The 16,146-nt window shown below is 39.7% G+C and overlaps 1 protein-coding gene across 1 annotated transcript in view; it reads left to right on the plus strand.

The window, feature by feature from the left end:
- The window catches only part of GALNT5 (polypeptide N-acetylgalactosaminyltransferase 5), a 44,239-nt gene that overhangs the window by 19,807 nt on the left and 8,286 nt on the right, over positions 1-16,146 (plus strand). Inside the window, exons 4-7 of the mRNA XM_032355630.1 lie at positions 6,702-6,837; positions 7,436-7,555; positions 9,845-9,962; positions 10,979-11,302. Of these exons, the coding sequence (XP_032211521.1) occupies positions 6,702-6,837; positions 7,436-7,555; positions 9,845-9,962; positions 10,979-11,302 (698 nt within the window). The remainder of the gene's footprint in view (positions 1-6,701; positions 6,838-7,435; positions 7,556-9,844; positions 9,963-10,978; positions 11,303-16,146) is intronic.

The raw sequence follows: 16,146 nt of genomic DNA on the forward strand, positions 1-16,146 counted from the left end.
AGATGATACAAAAATAGGATAGTGAGGAAATAGTCCAAGTGGGCAAGTTTGGGGCTAAGATCTGGTTGAAGAACCTTCCCAGGCAAGTGCAAAGTCCTGGGGGAGAAATGTCCTGTGTATTAAAGTTAAGGAAAGCTTATTCTGGCTGATGGGTGCTGAGCCTGGAGAGAGTGACAGGAGATTCATCTGTGGGGCAAGGCAAAGGTGGGCTTTTGTAAAGCATTGAGTCATTTAAGGAGTGTAGGCATTATTCTTGGTATCATATGAAAACAATGAAGTACATTAAAGAGGAGGATAAAATTGTTTGGCTTAATTTAAAGCTCACTTTGACCACCTGTAGACAATGGGTATTAGGAAGAGGAGAGAGGAAGGAGGGAGACCAATTAAGAGGTTACCATAGCAGCGCCTGGATGACTCAAGTCAGTTGAGTGTCCATTTCTAGCCTCGGCTCAGGTTGTGATCTCATGGGTGGTGGGATTGAGCCCCACACGTGGCTCTACACTCAGAGGAGAGTCTTCTTGAAGATTCTCTCTCCCTCTGCACTCCCATCACTCATTCTCTCTCTCTCTCAAATAAATTTAAAAATTTTAGAGAGGAAAAACGGAGGCTATTATAGTTTTCCAAGCACAAGGGAGGTACGAGGACAGTGAAAGGAAAGGGTCAGAGTAAGACTATATTGTGGACATGGAGACCACAGGACTGGTCATCAGATAAGATATGAAGAGAGTAATAATGAAAGGGGTCCCCCCCAAAAAACCAAAAACCAAAACAAAACCCTAGAATTGGCATCTGAGCAACTTGGTGGACTGTAGGGCCATAACCAGAGGAACAGATTTGAGATTGCAGTTGAGTTCTGATTTTGTCCATGTAAATTTGAGATGAAAATGAGACATCCATGTACAGAAAGCTGACAAGCGCAGAACCAAAAATGTACTGCTTATAAAAACCTTCTCTGTGCCTGCCTGGAGCACAGAGCATGCTGGCGATGATCTCCAGAAGAGTCCAAACTGTTAGACAACATGGGAGTCCTCTTCGGATGGGCTGCATGAACTCGCTCAAAGCAGTTGCCTAATCGGTCTGCTCAAGTACTTGCGTTTATACAGCCAGCAAATAATTTCTTTGAATTTAGAAAATCCAAATGTAAAAATATAAACTTGGCTCTCAGTCAGTCATTAACACGCTTGAACGCATTAGCTCAGTTTTTGTTGGGTAACTCTCAAACTATTTGGACCATGACCCATGTTAAGAAATAAATCTTACATCACAGCCCAGTGCATATATATATGTTACCCATATAACTACAGTAGACATTTCATGAAATAACATGTGTAGCAGATTCTAATACCTTCTTTGCTATTTTATTTGTTTCTTAGAGTCTGACAAAGCCCATCATATTGTCGCAATGACTTGCTAATGGGTCACAACTCTACTTTGGAGAGTCCAGCTATGTACATCTTAATTGCTTGCCACTGTCTAGTGAAGAGTTGCTTCTCAAACTATCAGAGAAGAACTTTTTTTCTTTCTAATTTCCAAATTTTGTGGACCCACCCCTTTGTAAATTATAATAAAGATAAACTACCTAAGAGAGAAAAAATAAAGCTATAATCACAATTATATATGCATACATCTATACTATATGTATATAGATATATGCATAATTTATTATGTATAACATATACATGTGTATATATAACATAGATAAAATACATAACATAAAAAATGACATAAAATAAATACACAACATAAATAATAACATATAAGTTATACACATACACATATATAAAACAGAGAATAAATTAACAAATTCCAGCAACCTGCTAGAATTTTAAAGCATTCATTTTCAATTTCTGTTCCTGTGTCTGATGGCAGGGTCTGTGGCCCACACTTTGAGTAGTATTGGAGGGACACCAATCCCTGAATTTGGAAAGGAGTTGAAACGTGTGTTCTGTTGGGATCAGTAACAACTTTGTCGAAGGATACATCCAAAAGGCCTAAAGTGTACCTGACTCCTGTGGGCAATTCAAAGGGATTCAGAAGCCCATACCAGTTTTGGCTGAGGAAATAATTCAAGGACCATTTGGGGACTGGCCTTAAGTGGGGCTGGCCAGCCTGTTCACTCTCCCAGACTCTCCCTGGGCATTCCGCAGCCATCACAAGTAAAGCACAGGCAGGAGACATTGTGGGCCTGAAAAGTCTCTGTAATCAGAGATCAGCAAAGATACCAGGGCAGAAATTTTCTCTAGACCGCCTCGGCCAAACAAAGAGATGAGAGACAAGAATCTGAATTCAAAATCTGACAGGCCCTGACAGCTATTGTTTCCTAAAGGATTTTTCCTTTAGGATTCAGAGAAAAGGGAGGGGAAGCCACAGGCAAGGATGAGAACAAAGATCCAAGGACCTACAGAAACTAGCCAGATGGCCCCATTTTGGTCCCAGGGTTTTATTAGACTCTCCAAAAGTATGTAATATGAAATAATAAGTCACAAAACAGTGACTCTCTGAACACTAGCAATGTTCACTACATGTTTAGTTTCCAGTGTATGACGGGTTCTTCATCTGGATATGATTCAGGCGAAAAGATCAGGTCCAATCAGTCATTTTCTGAGATGGAGGAGATAGAGACTTCAAGTAGGACTTAAAAATCTGAACGGAGGTCCAGGGTCAGTGGGTCTCTAGGGAAAGTGTCCTGCAGGAAGCCAACAGGAGTAAAAAGAGATGCAGTACAGGGTACAGGGTACAGGGTGAACAAGCCGAACATTCGGATCTCATGTGAGTATTGAACAAAAGAGCAAGTTATTGCCCTGCCAAGATGAGTCTGCATGGGCAGGTTCAACAGTACACTCTGGAGAGTCAGAGTAGAGATCAGATTCTCATTTCCTTTATAACAAGGGCATTTGGCAAAATACATGACATTGCCATGAGCATTCCAAAGAATCAGTTGGCTAACTTTAAGTATGTGAACTAAAATGACATCTAACTCCTGGACAGCCCTGAGGTCTCCTGAAAAGCGATAGTCCTTCTGTAAATTTCTACAACTTGTTTCTGTTGCAAGTAAAACAGATGGTTTCCTTAGCATCACTTATAAATTATTATGTAAAATTAAACAACCAGCCAGGCCCACATCCCTCAAGGAACCCTAAACACAACATGCCAACACTAATTGGTGCTGGCAACAATATCCCAAGCTGGTTGGCTCAATAGAAATGGGGGGCCTGTACTCAACAAGGAACCAAAGCTTTCTGGTACATTGTGCATCTCTAGGTTGGTCAAAAAGTAAATAAATAAATAAGTTACAATCAAACCCATCTGCAAACAATCCAGCATCACTGTTATCTACTCAGGAAACAGAAAAGCCTGTCATGTGGTCATCAAGATAAAATTCTTGGGACGCCTGGGTGGCTCAGTTGGTTGGATGACTGCCTTCGGTTCAGGTCATGATCCCGGAGTCCCAGGATCAAGTCCCGCATCGGGCTCTCATCTCCACGGGGAGTCTGCTTCTCTCTCTGACCTTCTCCTCACTCATGTTCTCTCTCACTGTCTCTTTCTCAAATAAATAAATAAAATCTTTAAAAAAAAAAAAAGATAAAATTCTTTGGGCTCTAGCTTAAACACTCATTGAAAAAACAGTAATATCACTAGCTATTTATAAGGAATTTAGGTATCAGATCGATCTTAGAACTATCCCCATAAGGTAAATCTCAGAGAGGTTAAGTAATTATCCAGTGTGGCTAAGGAAAGCAGAGCTCTGTGGCTTCGATCCTATGTTCATTTCACCATGACACTTGGGGTTAGGAAGAGTGTATGAAATGTCCACAGATCATACCCACTACAAGTAGAAGTCCTAGCCAGAGTCAGCTACATAGACAGCTCCCTGGTCTAGTTCCGGAGATCTTATTTTAAGTGAAAGTGTCTGAAAGTGGAGCAATGACATTCATGCATGGGAGGATTCTTTTCTCACCCAAAATAAAACAGTATAAAATTCCAGTCTATGTTTTGGGCAGAAGCTGCTTCCTTTGGGTTCTGGCAACAAGTGAATGAAAATCTGTATGGGAATCTGGGCCAGGTGGGAAGTGAATGTAGGTTTGGGTACCCATCCTGCTGCCACCAGGGATTTAGAAAGTCGATCCAGGCATCTTTCACCCTGCCAGCTTATTCTGGGGACAGGGACTGGTAGTCTGGTAGACACTGCTCTTTGGTTTGAATGGACCAACAGTCACTGAAGTAGTGAGAAAAAGGAGGTTATCTTCTGCATATGGTATTCATAGCCAAGTGGGACCTTAAGCAGGCCATGCTTGCATACCCTACATACCTAGATAACCCCTATGAACTTTCCCACACAGGGAGCAGGCTGTGCAAAATAACACCCTTAGTTGATTATGGACCATAATCAACTAACCCATAATCTCTGAAAATAGGACTCCACCAGCATGATAGGGGTTGTAACCACTGTCTCCAAGAGTTGGGGGTAAGAGAAGAGGGGCTTCAGTCTAGCACAGCCTGGTTATGCCTGGAGACTTCTCAAGGACATTCCTCAGCAAGACCTTGGCTAAGGTCAGTTTCTTTACCCTCATGCAAAAATACCATTGTTGATCAGTTAATCAGATATGGAACCACTAATTAACAGGTAGTTTATCATTTTTAGTGGCTAACTTTAAGCTTTCCCATTCTCATAGCCCTGCCTCTTTATGGCCATTTTTTTTTCTTTCTTTTTTCAAGAACACAGGCAATGGAATAAACTATGTGTTTTCTAATATCAAGCTGCCACTTGGCTGAGCAAACTTGAAAAAAGTGCTTAAGTTCTTTGTTTCTATTAAATGGGAATAAAACTCAGACCTACATCTCATTTCTTAAAGGGAAAGACAAATTAGATTGATACATCAGGTTTGTTGTGTGGATTAAACAAGACAACCATGAAGAATGTTTAGGACCGTGTCTGGCATAGAGTAAGCACTTAATAGAAGGTAACTGGTGCTGTTACAGGTTTGTCAAGCGCTGAGGGGAGCAGCCAGGGGGCAGAGTGGTCAATTCAAACAATAAAGCCAAAAGGAAAGTGACACTCAAATCTGTATTTCCTCCACTAATATAACTGGGAAATATAAGAATCGAAACAGAAGAAAGTTCTGACTCCCTGAATGTTCCATGTTTCCCTGTATAGAAATGGGCTGGTAGATTGGGCAGATGTGAGAATCATCTCACGGCCTAAGGAGCCCAGAACAAAAGGCTCCTCCTATATGCATTACAGCCTGGGCCTATAGTGGGAAAAGGAAAGGACTTGGAGTGGGAAAGTACTGAATGTTGAGGCAGGTGAGGAAAAGGTCTTGGAGACCTCCTGACCTCCCATGCAGTAAGACAGAGATCTTGGCCTAAAGGAGGTCTCCAATGGAGGAACCTGAGCTAGGCATGAAGCTATGCTGAGAACATGTCCTCTTGACTGCAAGTCCCTTCACAGGCTGTGGTGTATGGCTGCAGACCACGTCTGGTGTGAAAGGACAGCCTCCACACATGAGGACTTGCCGGGAAAACCTTTGTAATTTGGCTATAGTTGGGCCTGAAGAAGCACATCTAGGATTTTGGTCATAACATAACCCAGATTCCTCAGGTTATTATTCATCTTCTCTCTCTCTCTCTCTCTCTCACACACACACACACACACGCACACACACCCCACTTGTATAAAAATCATTTGGAACAATGTAGATGCTACAGAGAGAGTGTTACCTCACACAACTAGTAGGAAAAAGAATTTTTAATGCTTGTCTTTTGGACTCCAGGTTTTTTTGTTCTTTTTTTTTTAAAGATTTTATTTATTTATTTGACAGAAAGAGATCACAAGTAGGCAGAGAGGCAGGCAGAGAGAGAGAGAGAGAGAGAGGGAAGCAGGCTCCCCGCTGAGCAGAGAGCCCGATGCGGGACTTGATCCCAGGACCCTGAGATCATGACCCGAGCCAAAGGCAATGGCTTAACCCACTGAGCCACCCAGGCGCCCTTCTTTCTCTCTCTCTCTCTCTCTCTCAGTCTCCTGCAAGCTTTGGATTTTTTATTGTGGTAAAATGAACATAAAATCTTAGTTATTTCTTCAGTGCAGTCCAGTACTCTGAAGTATATTCACACAGTGGTGCAACCAATCTCCAGAACACTTTTCCTCTTGCAAAACTAAAACTCTGTCCCCATTAAACTATTCACTATTCTCCCTCCTTATCCCTGTAACCCTTTTTACACTACCTTCTAGCTTTGCTGATTCTTCCTCTTTTGTTTTCACCCCTGTTATGTAGAATGATTTCTCCTTTTTGTCATTCCTAAAGCCCACCTTGGAATACCAAACTCTGCCTGGTCCACAGGCCCCCATTCCAGGTTAATGGGACCCACCCTCCTTAGAAAAGACAAAGCAGCCACCTTTACTACTAAGGATTCCCTTCAAAGTCTTGCCTATCCATTCTAAGTGGCTTATCAAGTTTTCACAAGCGAAAATGATGCTTGCCCTAAGGACTTCTAGAAACAAAATTCATTTTATTTCACTATAGAATGAAATTCTAGGGACCAGGAATTCAGTCAGAAGACTATTACCCTTATACACCTTTCTGGAGCAATCCCCAAGACCTTTGGACATGAAGTACACACACTCAGTAAATCTGCATTTTCAAAATGTTGTTTGTTTTTTTGTTTTGTTTTGTTTTGTTTTGTTTTGTTTCCTGGCTCTCTAGGTGATGTGTTGACATTCTTAGATTCTCACGTGGAATGTAATGTTGGTTGGTTGGAACCTCTTCTGGAAAGAGTTTATTTAAGTAGAAAGAAAGTAGCCTGTCCAGTAATTGAAGTCATCAATGATAAAGATATGAGGTAATACTGTCATATTCTACAAGATACTTCTAAGTTATCTTTAACTAACAACAGCAGAAAGTACTGGTCGTATTCCATATGACCATATGGAATGACCATATGACCATTCCATACACAGTTCATCCATTTAAATAAATGAAAATACATAATAGATATCTTGGGATCAGAGAAAGTCAATCTAGTAGTTTATTTGGTTATCAAAATTCTTAACTCTTAATAGCAATAAATCCTAATATTCATTGTTCAGTTCTTTCCTCTTTCTAGTCAGCTGTACCTGAACCCAGAAAATATCTACCTTCCTTAAGATTAGTTCATCTTTTTGTGGGAAAAATACATTTGCTCCTAAATTGTTTTTTCCCCTCAAAAATAGTCAGAACATTGTTAAAAGTTAAGTTAAAAACTAACAATCCAGCCAGTTAGTCACTAATATGACTTGCACTCATAAATCTGCTTGAAATGTTATTAAAAAGTTTGTGATAATCTAAAATCATTTGTGTAAGCACTTGCTCCATTCATTTGAACAAGACATGGTATCAGGTTGATTAAGTATATGTGATGATCTCAGGGAGCACTTTTGGTTTTTGTTTTTCTGTGTTAGTTACATGACAGTAGACAACTTTCAAAGAGGCATCTTTATGTGGCCCATGAACTTTGGTTGGAGAACAATTCCTCCAGACATTGTTGCAAAAAACAGAATTAAAGAAACAGATATAATAAGGTAAGTATGTGAAATTTAAGATTAGAAAGCAATCATGTATCTTTTTATAAATGTGTAGGAAGCTATTCACAAAATGAGTATTTCCTGTCATTCTGTAGACCATCAAGAATTACAACTTTAACCAGTAGATGATCAAAAGTGAACAAAGTTTTCCTAAGGTATTACTTTCCCACTACCAAAACTCATTTTTTGTATGGTCGATAGTACCTTTTTCACCCTGAACCCAGAGAAATTCACTAATACTTTTCCTGTTCTCTGGGGTTTACAACCTAAGAAATACATACTAATTGAATATGCTGCATAAATGCTATATAAACACACATAATGTTAAAGCCAACATGAGTAAAAATTAGAAGAGTAAGTAATAGTAGTAAAAATATTGTAATAATAGCTACTGTCAGGATTTTCTTTTTAATTCTAATCTTACCCTTTCCATGGGAGGGGTGCCAAATTCTGTGAATGAATTAAGAAATAGATACAGAAAGAAGATTTGAATTAAAAGTGAGGCTTTATTGCTGGAGAAACTTAATTGAAGAACACAGCTTAGACCTGAAGCCAAAGTGAGAACTTCTGAACACTTCCCCCAGACTATAGACCTGCAGAACAAACATGCAGCCAGCCTCAGGCAGAACAGCAGGAATCCCAAAGCCTTCCCCCTTGGAGAGAGCAGTTGAGCAGACTAGTGCCAAGAGAAAGCCTCCGGCCACAGTGGATTGTAGCACTATTTCTCAAAATTTAACCCTCAATAAAGCATGCCTCATTCCTTGCTAGGTGTGATCCCTTCAGAATTGTTATTCTTAGTAAGTCAGGGAGGAGTACTATCCTTGACTAAACACTGTGCATTTAACCCTCTCTATTACTCTAGGAGAGAGATGGTAGTATTGTCATTTTAGAGATGAGGAAATTGACCCTAAAAGAGGTAATTTCCCCAGGGATGTACAGTTAGTAAAAGAACAAATTGGGATTCAAACCCATATCTGCCTGAATTTAACACACTTAATCTGATCCCATATCTAAAGAACCTCTGCCGAGGCGCCTGGGTGGCTCAGCGGGTTAAGCCTCTGCCTTCAGCTCAGGTCATGATCCCACGGCCCTGGGATCAAGCCACGCATCGCATCGGGCTCTCTGCTCAGCATGGAGCCTGCTTCCCTTCCCCTCTCTCTGCCTGCTTCTCTGCCTATTTGTGATCTCTGTCTGTCAAATAAATAAGTAAAATCTAAAAATAAAAATAAAAATAAAAATAAAAAATAAGACTCCCGTTTTGAAGGTCAGTGTAGTGATTGAGTTCAGATTATATTCCACGTAACATTAGGAAGAGAATGCATTCTGGATGGACTAGAAAGGACATTTGGGCATTCAGACAGAATATGTGCATAAATTGTAGGGGAGGGGAAGTAGATGTGGGGCAGAAATTATCTTAAATTGCATTGTACTCTAAACCTAAGACAGGCTGTCCACACAATTTCAACTGGGTCAGTGGTTGCCACCATGGAAAGTGATTACTGCCTTGTCCAGTTGCTGATTCAAATGTAGTTTCTATCCCCCATAATCTATAACAGTCGTGAAGACTCTGGAATCTGACTCTTTGGATTTAAATCTCAACTCTACTTCTTCTTAATGGTGTGAGCTTTAAAAAGTCTCTTAACCTCTCTGAATCTCATTTCCTCATATTCTGCATTAAGACTAAAAAAAGGAGCTACCTCTATCATCTAAGAATTAAATCCAATTATATGACATGCTTTAAAAAGTTTTGCCACCTAATAAGCTGTCAGCAAACTCTGTCTACAGTTGAGGCAGTAGAGTGGAGTGAGATATCATAGAGTCAAACCAGACCACCTAAAGTGAACCCTGATGTACATCATAGTAACCTGTGACCTTGATAAATTCCTAACCGTTTCTTTATTTTAGTTTCTTAATGGTACATACTTGTAGGATTTTCATAAAGTCTGAGATAGTACATATATAATACAACAGTGCCTGCTACTCCCTTTGCACTGTTAAATAAGCATTGTTAAAAATAACCTATCTGGAGAGTTTGTGCCAGAAAGTAAAGGGCAAATAAGAATTCTACTTCCAAGCCCCATCCTTCCTGACACTAATCAAGCTCTGCCACCATGAACCAGGGAATGATGACTTCAGGGCTATTTGTGACTCCATTCTAAGACCTCCCCATGCTTGGTAGCTATTTTGAAATATCTCTTAATGCCATCACAATTGCACAGGGGACCCACTTGAAAAGTGAATTCCCATGACATGCAAGCTTAAAAACACAAACATTTCTTTTTGTAGGTGCCCCGTCATGGCAGGTGGATTGTTTTCTATTGATAAAAATTACTTTTTTGAACTTGGAACATATGACCCTGGGCTTGATGTCTGGGGTGGAGAAAATATGGAGCTCTCATTCAAGGTATTACCAAGTGGTCCTCAAATTCTCTCTACAATTAAGACTTTATCATTTGGTTTTATTTTACTAATATAATTAGATATGGGACTGCCTCAGGGAGGAAATTCCACAGAAATTTTAGGGCCTCTAGATTAATGTTTTAATATCACAGGTTAAATTTGGATGAATCAATGGCTCTCATGAAATTTATTAGAATTCCCTAGTATTTTATAACACTGTTTCTACATGTGACTATGGGGGAAATAATTGTCTGCCATTCTGTATAAGTGCTGTGGGATTCATACTTCATACAAAATATCTCCAGGAATGTTTTTCTAGTATATCAGAAGTAACGAAATCACTGAGTAACGTGTCATGTTAGACAGCGCAAGTGACAGAAGTACAAAAAGTGCCTTTAGAGCAGGCCATCAACAGGCAATGGTGCAGCAACTTTGGACATTTCAGGAAGCTCTGGGTATTTATAACCATTGATCAACATCTAAGCAAGTCTTGGCAGCAGCCAGAGTAAAGAGAATCCAAAAGGCAACTGCTTTCCTGAGGAATGGGGTGATATATTGTAAAAGGGGTATTATTTTGAGCTCATTTTCAAGTTGTACTCCATATGGGTCATCCCAAGATGAGAAGGGAAAGTTGAAAACATAGAAATATATACTCCTTTCCTTAATCCAACCAAAAGAGGAATCCATATTCCATATTTTACACTTTGGGATTCAATGAGAATTTCTTCGTAAAATAAGAAGGACGCTACAGGGTAGGGAAATATGTATATATACATATATATATATATATATATATATATATATATATATATATATATATTTTATGAATCCTAAAATTGTCCACAGCAATGTACAAAACTAAATAGACCTGTTGAGTTTAACTTGAAACTATTGGACAAAACTACTTCAAACTGGGGGCAGGAGGGAGTGGTCACCAGGTGGTTCTTTGTTATTGTTAACTAACGCCCATGATTTGGGGACATCATTTGATAATTGAGGTTTATTATCAAACTGTTTCAGGTGTGGATGTGTGGTGGTGAAATTGAAATCATTCCCTGCTCCCGAGTGGGCCACATATTCAGAAATGACAATCCATACTCCTTCCCCAAAGACCGGATGAAGACAGTAGAGCGGAACTTGGTGCGGGTTGCTGAGGTCTGGCTGGATGAATACAAGGAGCTATTCTATGGCCATGGGGACCACCTCATAGACCAAGGGTTAGATGTTGGAAACCTCACTGAGCAACGGGAACTTCGAAAAAAACTAAAATGCAAAAGTTTCAAATGGTACTTGGAGAATGTTTTTCCTGATTTGAAGGCTCCCATTGTGAGGGCTAAGGGTGTGGTAAGTTCAAGCAGCAATTAAGTTCTGACTCCATAAAAATAAAGTTTAAAAGTTCTTGAAAATGTGTGGAAAAGAATAAAGGTTTACCTTACAAGTAAATACCAAGTACGAGCGCAGATGAGAGAACACTGTTAAGGGTTAAATATAGGTGAACTTGAGGGAAGCTTTTAGGCATTCAGGTTCATTGATTACCTCAGCAAATATCTACTGGGTATCAATAAACCAGACAGCATTTCAGAACCGTACTATAGGGTGATGTATAAAGCAGACTTGATTCCTATTTGTGGAGCTTAAAGTTGAGTAGGGAAAACAAGGTACGAGTATGTAATGTTTAAAAAAAATAGAACGGCTCTCATTTAGGGAACTGGTCTTGAGGAATGAATCTTTCTAAGGTAGAGTATTCAACTCCGAGGAGATGTTGAAGCCTAGGCCTGAAAGACAAGTGTCAGCCAAGCTCTGAAGGAGAGAGTCTTAGGCAGAGGATGACCTTTGTGCAAAAAGTCTTAAGATAGATGACTGTCCAGGCCCTGAAGAACTGCCAAGATGAATGTTGTCAGGGTATGAATGAGAGGAATGGGACGATATGAAGGGGAGGAGGGAGAAAGTCAGGTCACACAGTCCTTGTGGGCAGGATAAGGGTCTTCCTTGCTTCCTTCCTTCTTCCCCCCCCTTCCTTCCTTTTTCTTCCTTGCTTCCTTCCTTTCTTTTTGTTTTTTTAAGTTTTATTAATTATTTGACACAGAGAGAGAGGGAACACAAGCAAGAGGAGTGGAAGAGGGAGAAGCAGGCTCCCCACGGAGCAGGGAGCCCGACGACGATGCGGGGCTCGATCCCAGGACCCTGAGATCAGGACCTGAGCCGAAGGCAGAGGCTTAACAACTGAACCACCCGGGCACCCCTCTTTCTTTCTTTCTTTTTCTTTTTCTTTCTTCTTTTCCCGCCCCCTCTACTGAATGTAACAGGAGGTTATTGAGTAAGGTTAAGCAATGGGACGACATGATTTAATTCCATTTTTACAGATGTCAGACGGGTTGAATATAAAAGAAATTGTCAAATGATGGCCAAAAAAATTCCAGCGCACAGTGTAAGGTACCAAAAGGGGAAGAAACCACACAAAAGAGGTTGGACAGAGTACAAAGCTTAGAAATTAAAGCAAGAAAGCAGAGAACCTGGATGAAAGCTATTTCAAACCCATTCTAGGAGTGGGGCTTAATTTGAAGAGGATGGCAAGACATGAGGTTATTTACCACAGAATGGGTTTAGAAGTGATTAGTCAAGCCTTGACCTAGAGCTCTTTCCCAGTCATGCATACGGTTTATCTGCGTTATTATTTTCTCATTTATTTTTATTTATAAATATTCCTGGCATTATTTCATTTTCTTTAAGAATTTTCTTCTTCTTCATAAAAGAGGTTCTCAGACTTGATCATCAGTAAGCCTGCTGTTTTGGGCCATTTTTGTTCAGTTCTCCCTAGAAAGTGAATTGTACAAACCAATCATTCTCCGCCTAGGAAATTTCCTGATGACAAGGACTTAGTAGAGCCATTCTCCCTGACAGTACAGGGGAGAATTCTGGAAGAGTATGGAAGAGAGGAAATGGAAAAAATTCAACTGACAAACCAGTACATGTGACCTATTTGTATGTAACATAATGTAGTATAAAATTGTCATTTTTATAGGTCAAAAGAGAATAGCTACTATTTCTAGTGGTTCAACCTGGTGTCTTTTTCTAAGTAACCCGTTAGAAAGAATACCCTGGATTTATATGCTGTTCAAAATTGTGTCTGTAAAATAAATTTACATTTATCTTTTTTAATTCTAACTCCTGAGTAAGAGAAAAAGAAATTCTCACCATAGTAATTTTTTTCCTGTCCTAACAGACTCTCAGCAAGAGCATTACTGAACTTTAACCACCAGAGGGAACTAAAAAACTACCTTTTGCCTCCTCTGTGAGATTAATTTATAATTGCATTCCCACGAACATTTCTGAAACGCTCTTAAAACAGCCTTCTGCTGATGCCTGAGCTATAATATATTAAGATGCAGAAAATACTTTTAAATTATTTTTAAAAATTCTATTTGTTGCTTTCCTTACACAAATCATAAAGAAGATATCATTTCCTCCCTTCTGAAATAACCAGTAAGGAGCATTATTATTTTTTTATTAAGTTATTTTCCAGACATTTCAGACTAAGATTAACTTGACCATTATTTTGAACAGACAGTTTTGAAGAGTCCCAAAAAAATAAACTCTGCAACTTTTTGTTATTTGCTCCACATTTTCCTTCTTTCAACTAATTTAGGAATTTAAATCCAGTGCAAGCTCTTTTGTTTCCTTTTCATTTTTTTATAAGAACACATCAGATCTTTTTGAACCACAAATACTTAGTGAAAGAAAGAACCTCACTAATAATGTGTCTTCGTATTGAATTAGATGCTTAGCAAATAGCCTATAGCCCAAGGTTTAGTAATTCTGGGATAAACTGTGGGGAACTCCACCTCCTAAACTGGAAAGTGAAATAATTCAAAATGGGTGATTTAAAATTTAGATACTGACTGATTTTTTTTTCAAAAAGATTGAAATGGTTTACAATAAAATCATAAATATAATTTCTTGAAAATAAATGAATCAATTTTTAAAACCATTCATAATGAGATAAAAAATAACAACTCTTTGGGAGTACATGAATCATTTCTATGTGAAGAAAAGTAGTTTCTCCAGAAATTTCTGGTAGGGAAGAAGGGAAACAAATCTTCAGAGAAAGCGAAGGGTGGCAGAAAGCAAGGGAAAGAAAAATCTCCCCCTCTATCTAATGCTTTTCTATGCTTGGCAGACGGGACTGTACAAAATAAATACAAAGAAATCAGTTAAACCAGGGGTTCCCATACACTGCTTTGGGCAATGTTAGTTGTGCTGCCAGAAATAGGATCCCCGGCCAAATACACTTGGCAGCCGCTCACGCTGCATTCCCTCTTACAGCAGAGAGCTAAACATGAGCGAACTGGAAGTTCTGTGAGATTCTGGAGCAGTACAACCTGTTCGGCTGTATTGAAACCAGGTTTCTAAACCCGTGGGAAGAGAGAATGTTTTCTGGGTAATCCACAAATACAGAAGTTTATGTTTATCTCTGTTAAAATCCAGAGAACAATTGGAGCACATTTCCTTTCTGTAATCTCCAGGATTATCCTACGTTCATGCATTTCTATGAAATCTCTTCTCTGAAGTTAATTCCTTTTGTGCGTCCTGACCCCTCCATTTACTACTGGTGGATAGTCTCTCCCCATATTTGTCACTCTACATTGTGAATAGAGCTTTCTTTGAAGATTTCTGATGGAAATTCTGTCCTTCTAGATTTGTTTCACATGCCAGCCACCCAAGAAGTAACCAATCTGGTACTTGTTGTTGCTGTTTAAGATTTTATTTATTTATTTGAGAGAGAGCTGGGTTGGGGGGGTGAGCTGGCAGAGGGGGCAGAAGCAGACTCCCCATTGAGCATGAGCCTTTTGCTGCAGGCCTTGGAATTGAGCTGATGTGGGTCTAGATCCCAGGACCCTGGGCTCATGACCTGAGCCGAAGGCAGATGCTTAACCAACTGAACCACCCAGGGACCCCCAACCTGGTACTATTTTTATGTCTGTCAAAGTTCCTATCCAATGGAAGTAGAGTAAACTTGTATCTCAAACCCAGATGAAGGTCCACAGAAGGTTCAGATTCCCAAGGGAGACTCTAGCTACCATGTTGTCTCCCTGTGCTACGAGGTAAATTGTTTTTCCCAGGTTCTACTGAGGGTCTAATTCTTTAGTCATCCATCTTTATGTGAAAGACTGCAGTTCCAACCCTCTGGCTTACCCATGTTTTTTCTCCTGTCCTTAATAATGTTGGTCCCTTGCCTACCAATATTTGCAGTTTTCCCACTTTCTAAAGGGTTTTGTTTTACTTCATTTTCTGCATTTTCTGGTCCCCGAAGATGCCCCTGATTTTCTTGCAAGCTAAGCTATGCATGTAAAAGGGAGGGCCACTCCAAGAGCACCCTGTTATGAAGGCTTTCAACTCTGAGCTACACAGCTATATCATACAACACCCTCAGAAGAGGACGGGGCACAAATAGTATCCTTGCCAACATAGACTTCGCCACCTCCCAGCTCAGAAGGCTTTTCTGAGTGTAGACTTGACTCTACACTGCTCTTCCAGAAATCTAAGAAGTCTAAATTGCACTATTAACTCACCATCTCGTTAGCCTTGCCCAACATGTCAAAGGGGGCAAGGGAATCAACATTTTTCTGCATTAAATGGTGACTTATAGAAAGCTGCCTCCATATTTGACCCTGCAAATCCATTAAAAACCTGGGGGCCTGCCAGATAGTGCCTTTAAGGTTGGCTCTGTATTAGCTTTCATGACTTTCCTGTAATGAATTGTGGCTTGCCTGAGTCATTAGGAAGATTCTGACAGGGAATCAGCTGGAATCTGCTGTTCTTTGAAGGACTCAATTTATCTATGATTCAGTGCCTAAGCAGTGAAATTGCTTGAAGGGGTCAGCCAGGGAACAGAGCCCATAACTGTTGGTTTGATTAAATTGCAAGTCTGTGCATTGACTTTTAATGTATGCATCAGAAAAACTTGAGACAAGAAAATAACTACTTTTCATGCTACCTTTTGCTCATTCTCTATTTAGCATTCCAGGCAAGGGTTAATTAAAAGCTTCTGTTTGTTGGCTCTGAGGCTGAATCATAGGCTTAAACTGACAGATTGAAGCTGTACTTTAGCAAGATTACATTATGTCTCTGTTAGAGATAGCAACCAATAAAATCGTATAGTGCTAAGTAATGCTAAGCTATCAACTTAA

Source organism: Mustela erminea, chromosome 8 (genome assembly GCF_009829155.1).
Source record: "Mustela erminea isolate mMusErm1 chromosome 8, mMusErm1.Pri, whole genome shotgun sequence".
Taxonomy (NCBI): Eukaryota; Metazoa; Chordata; class Mammalia; order Carnivora; family Mustelidae; genus Mustela; species Mustela erminea.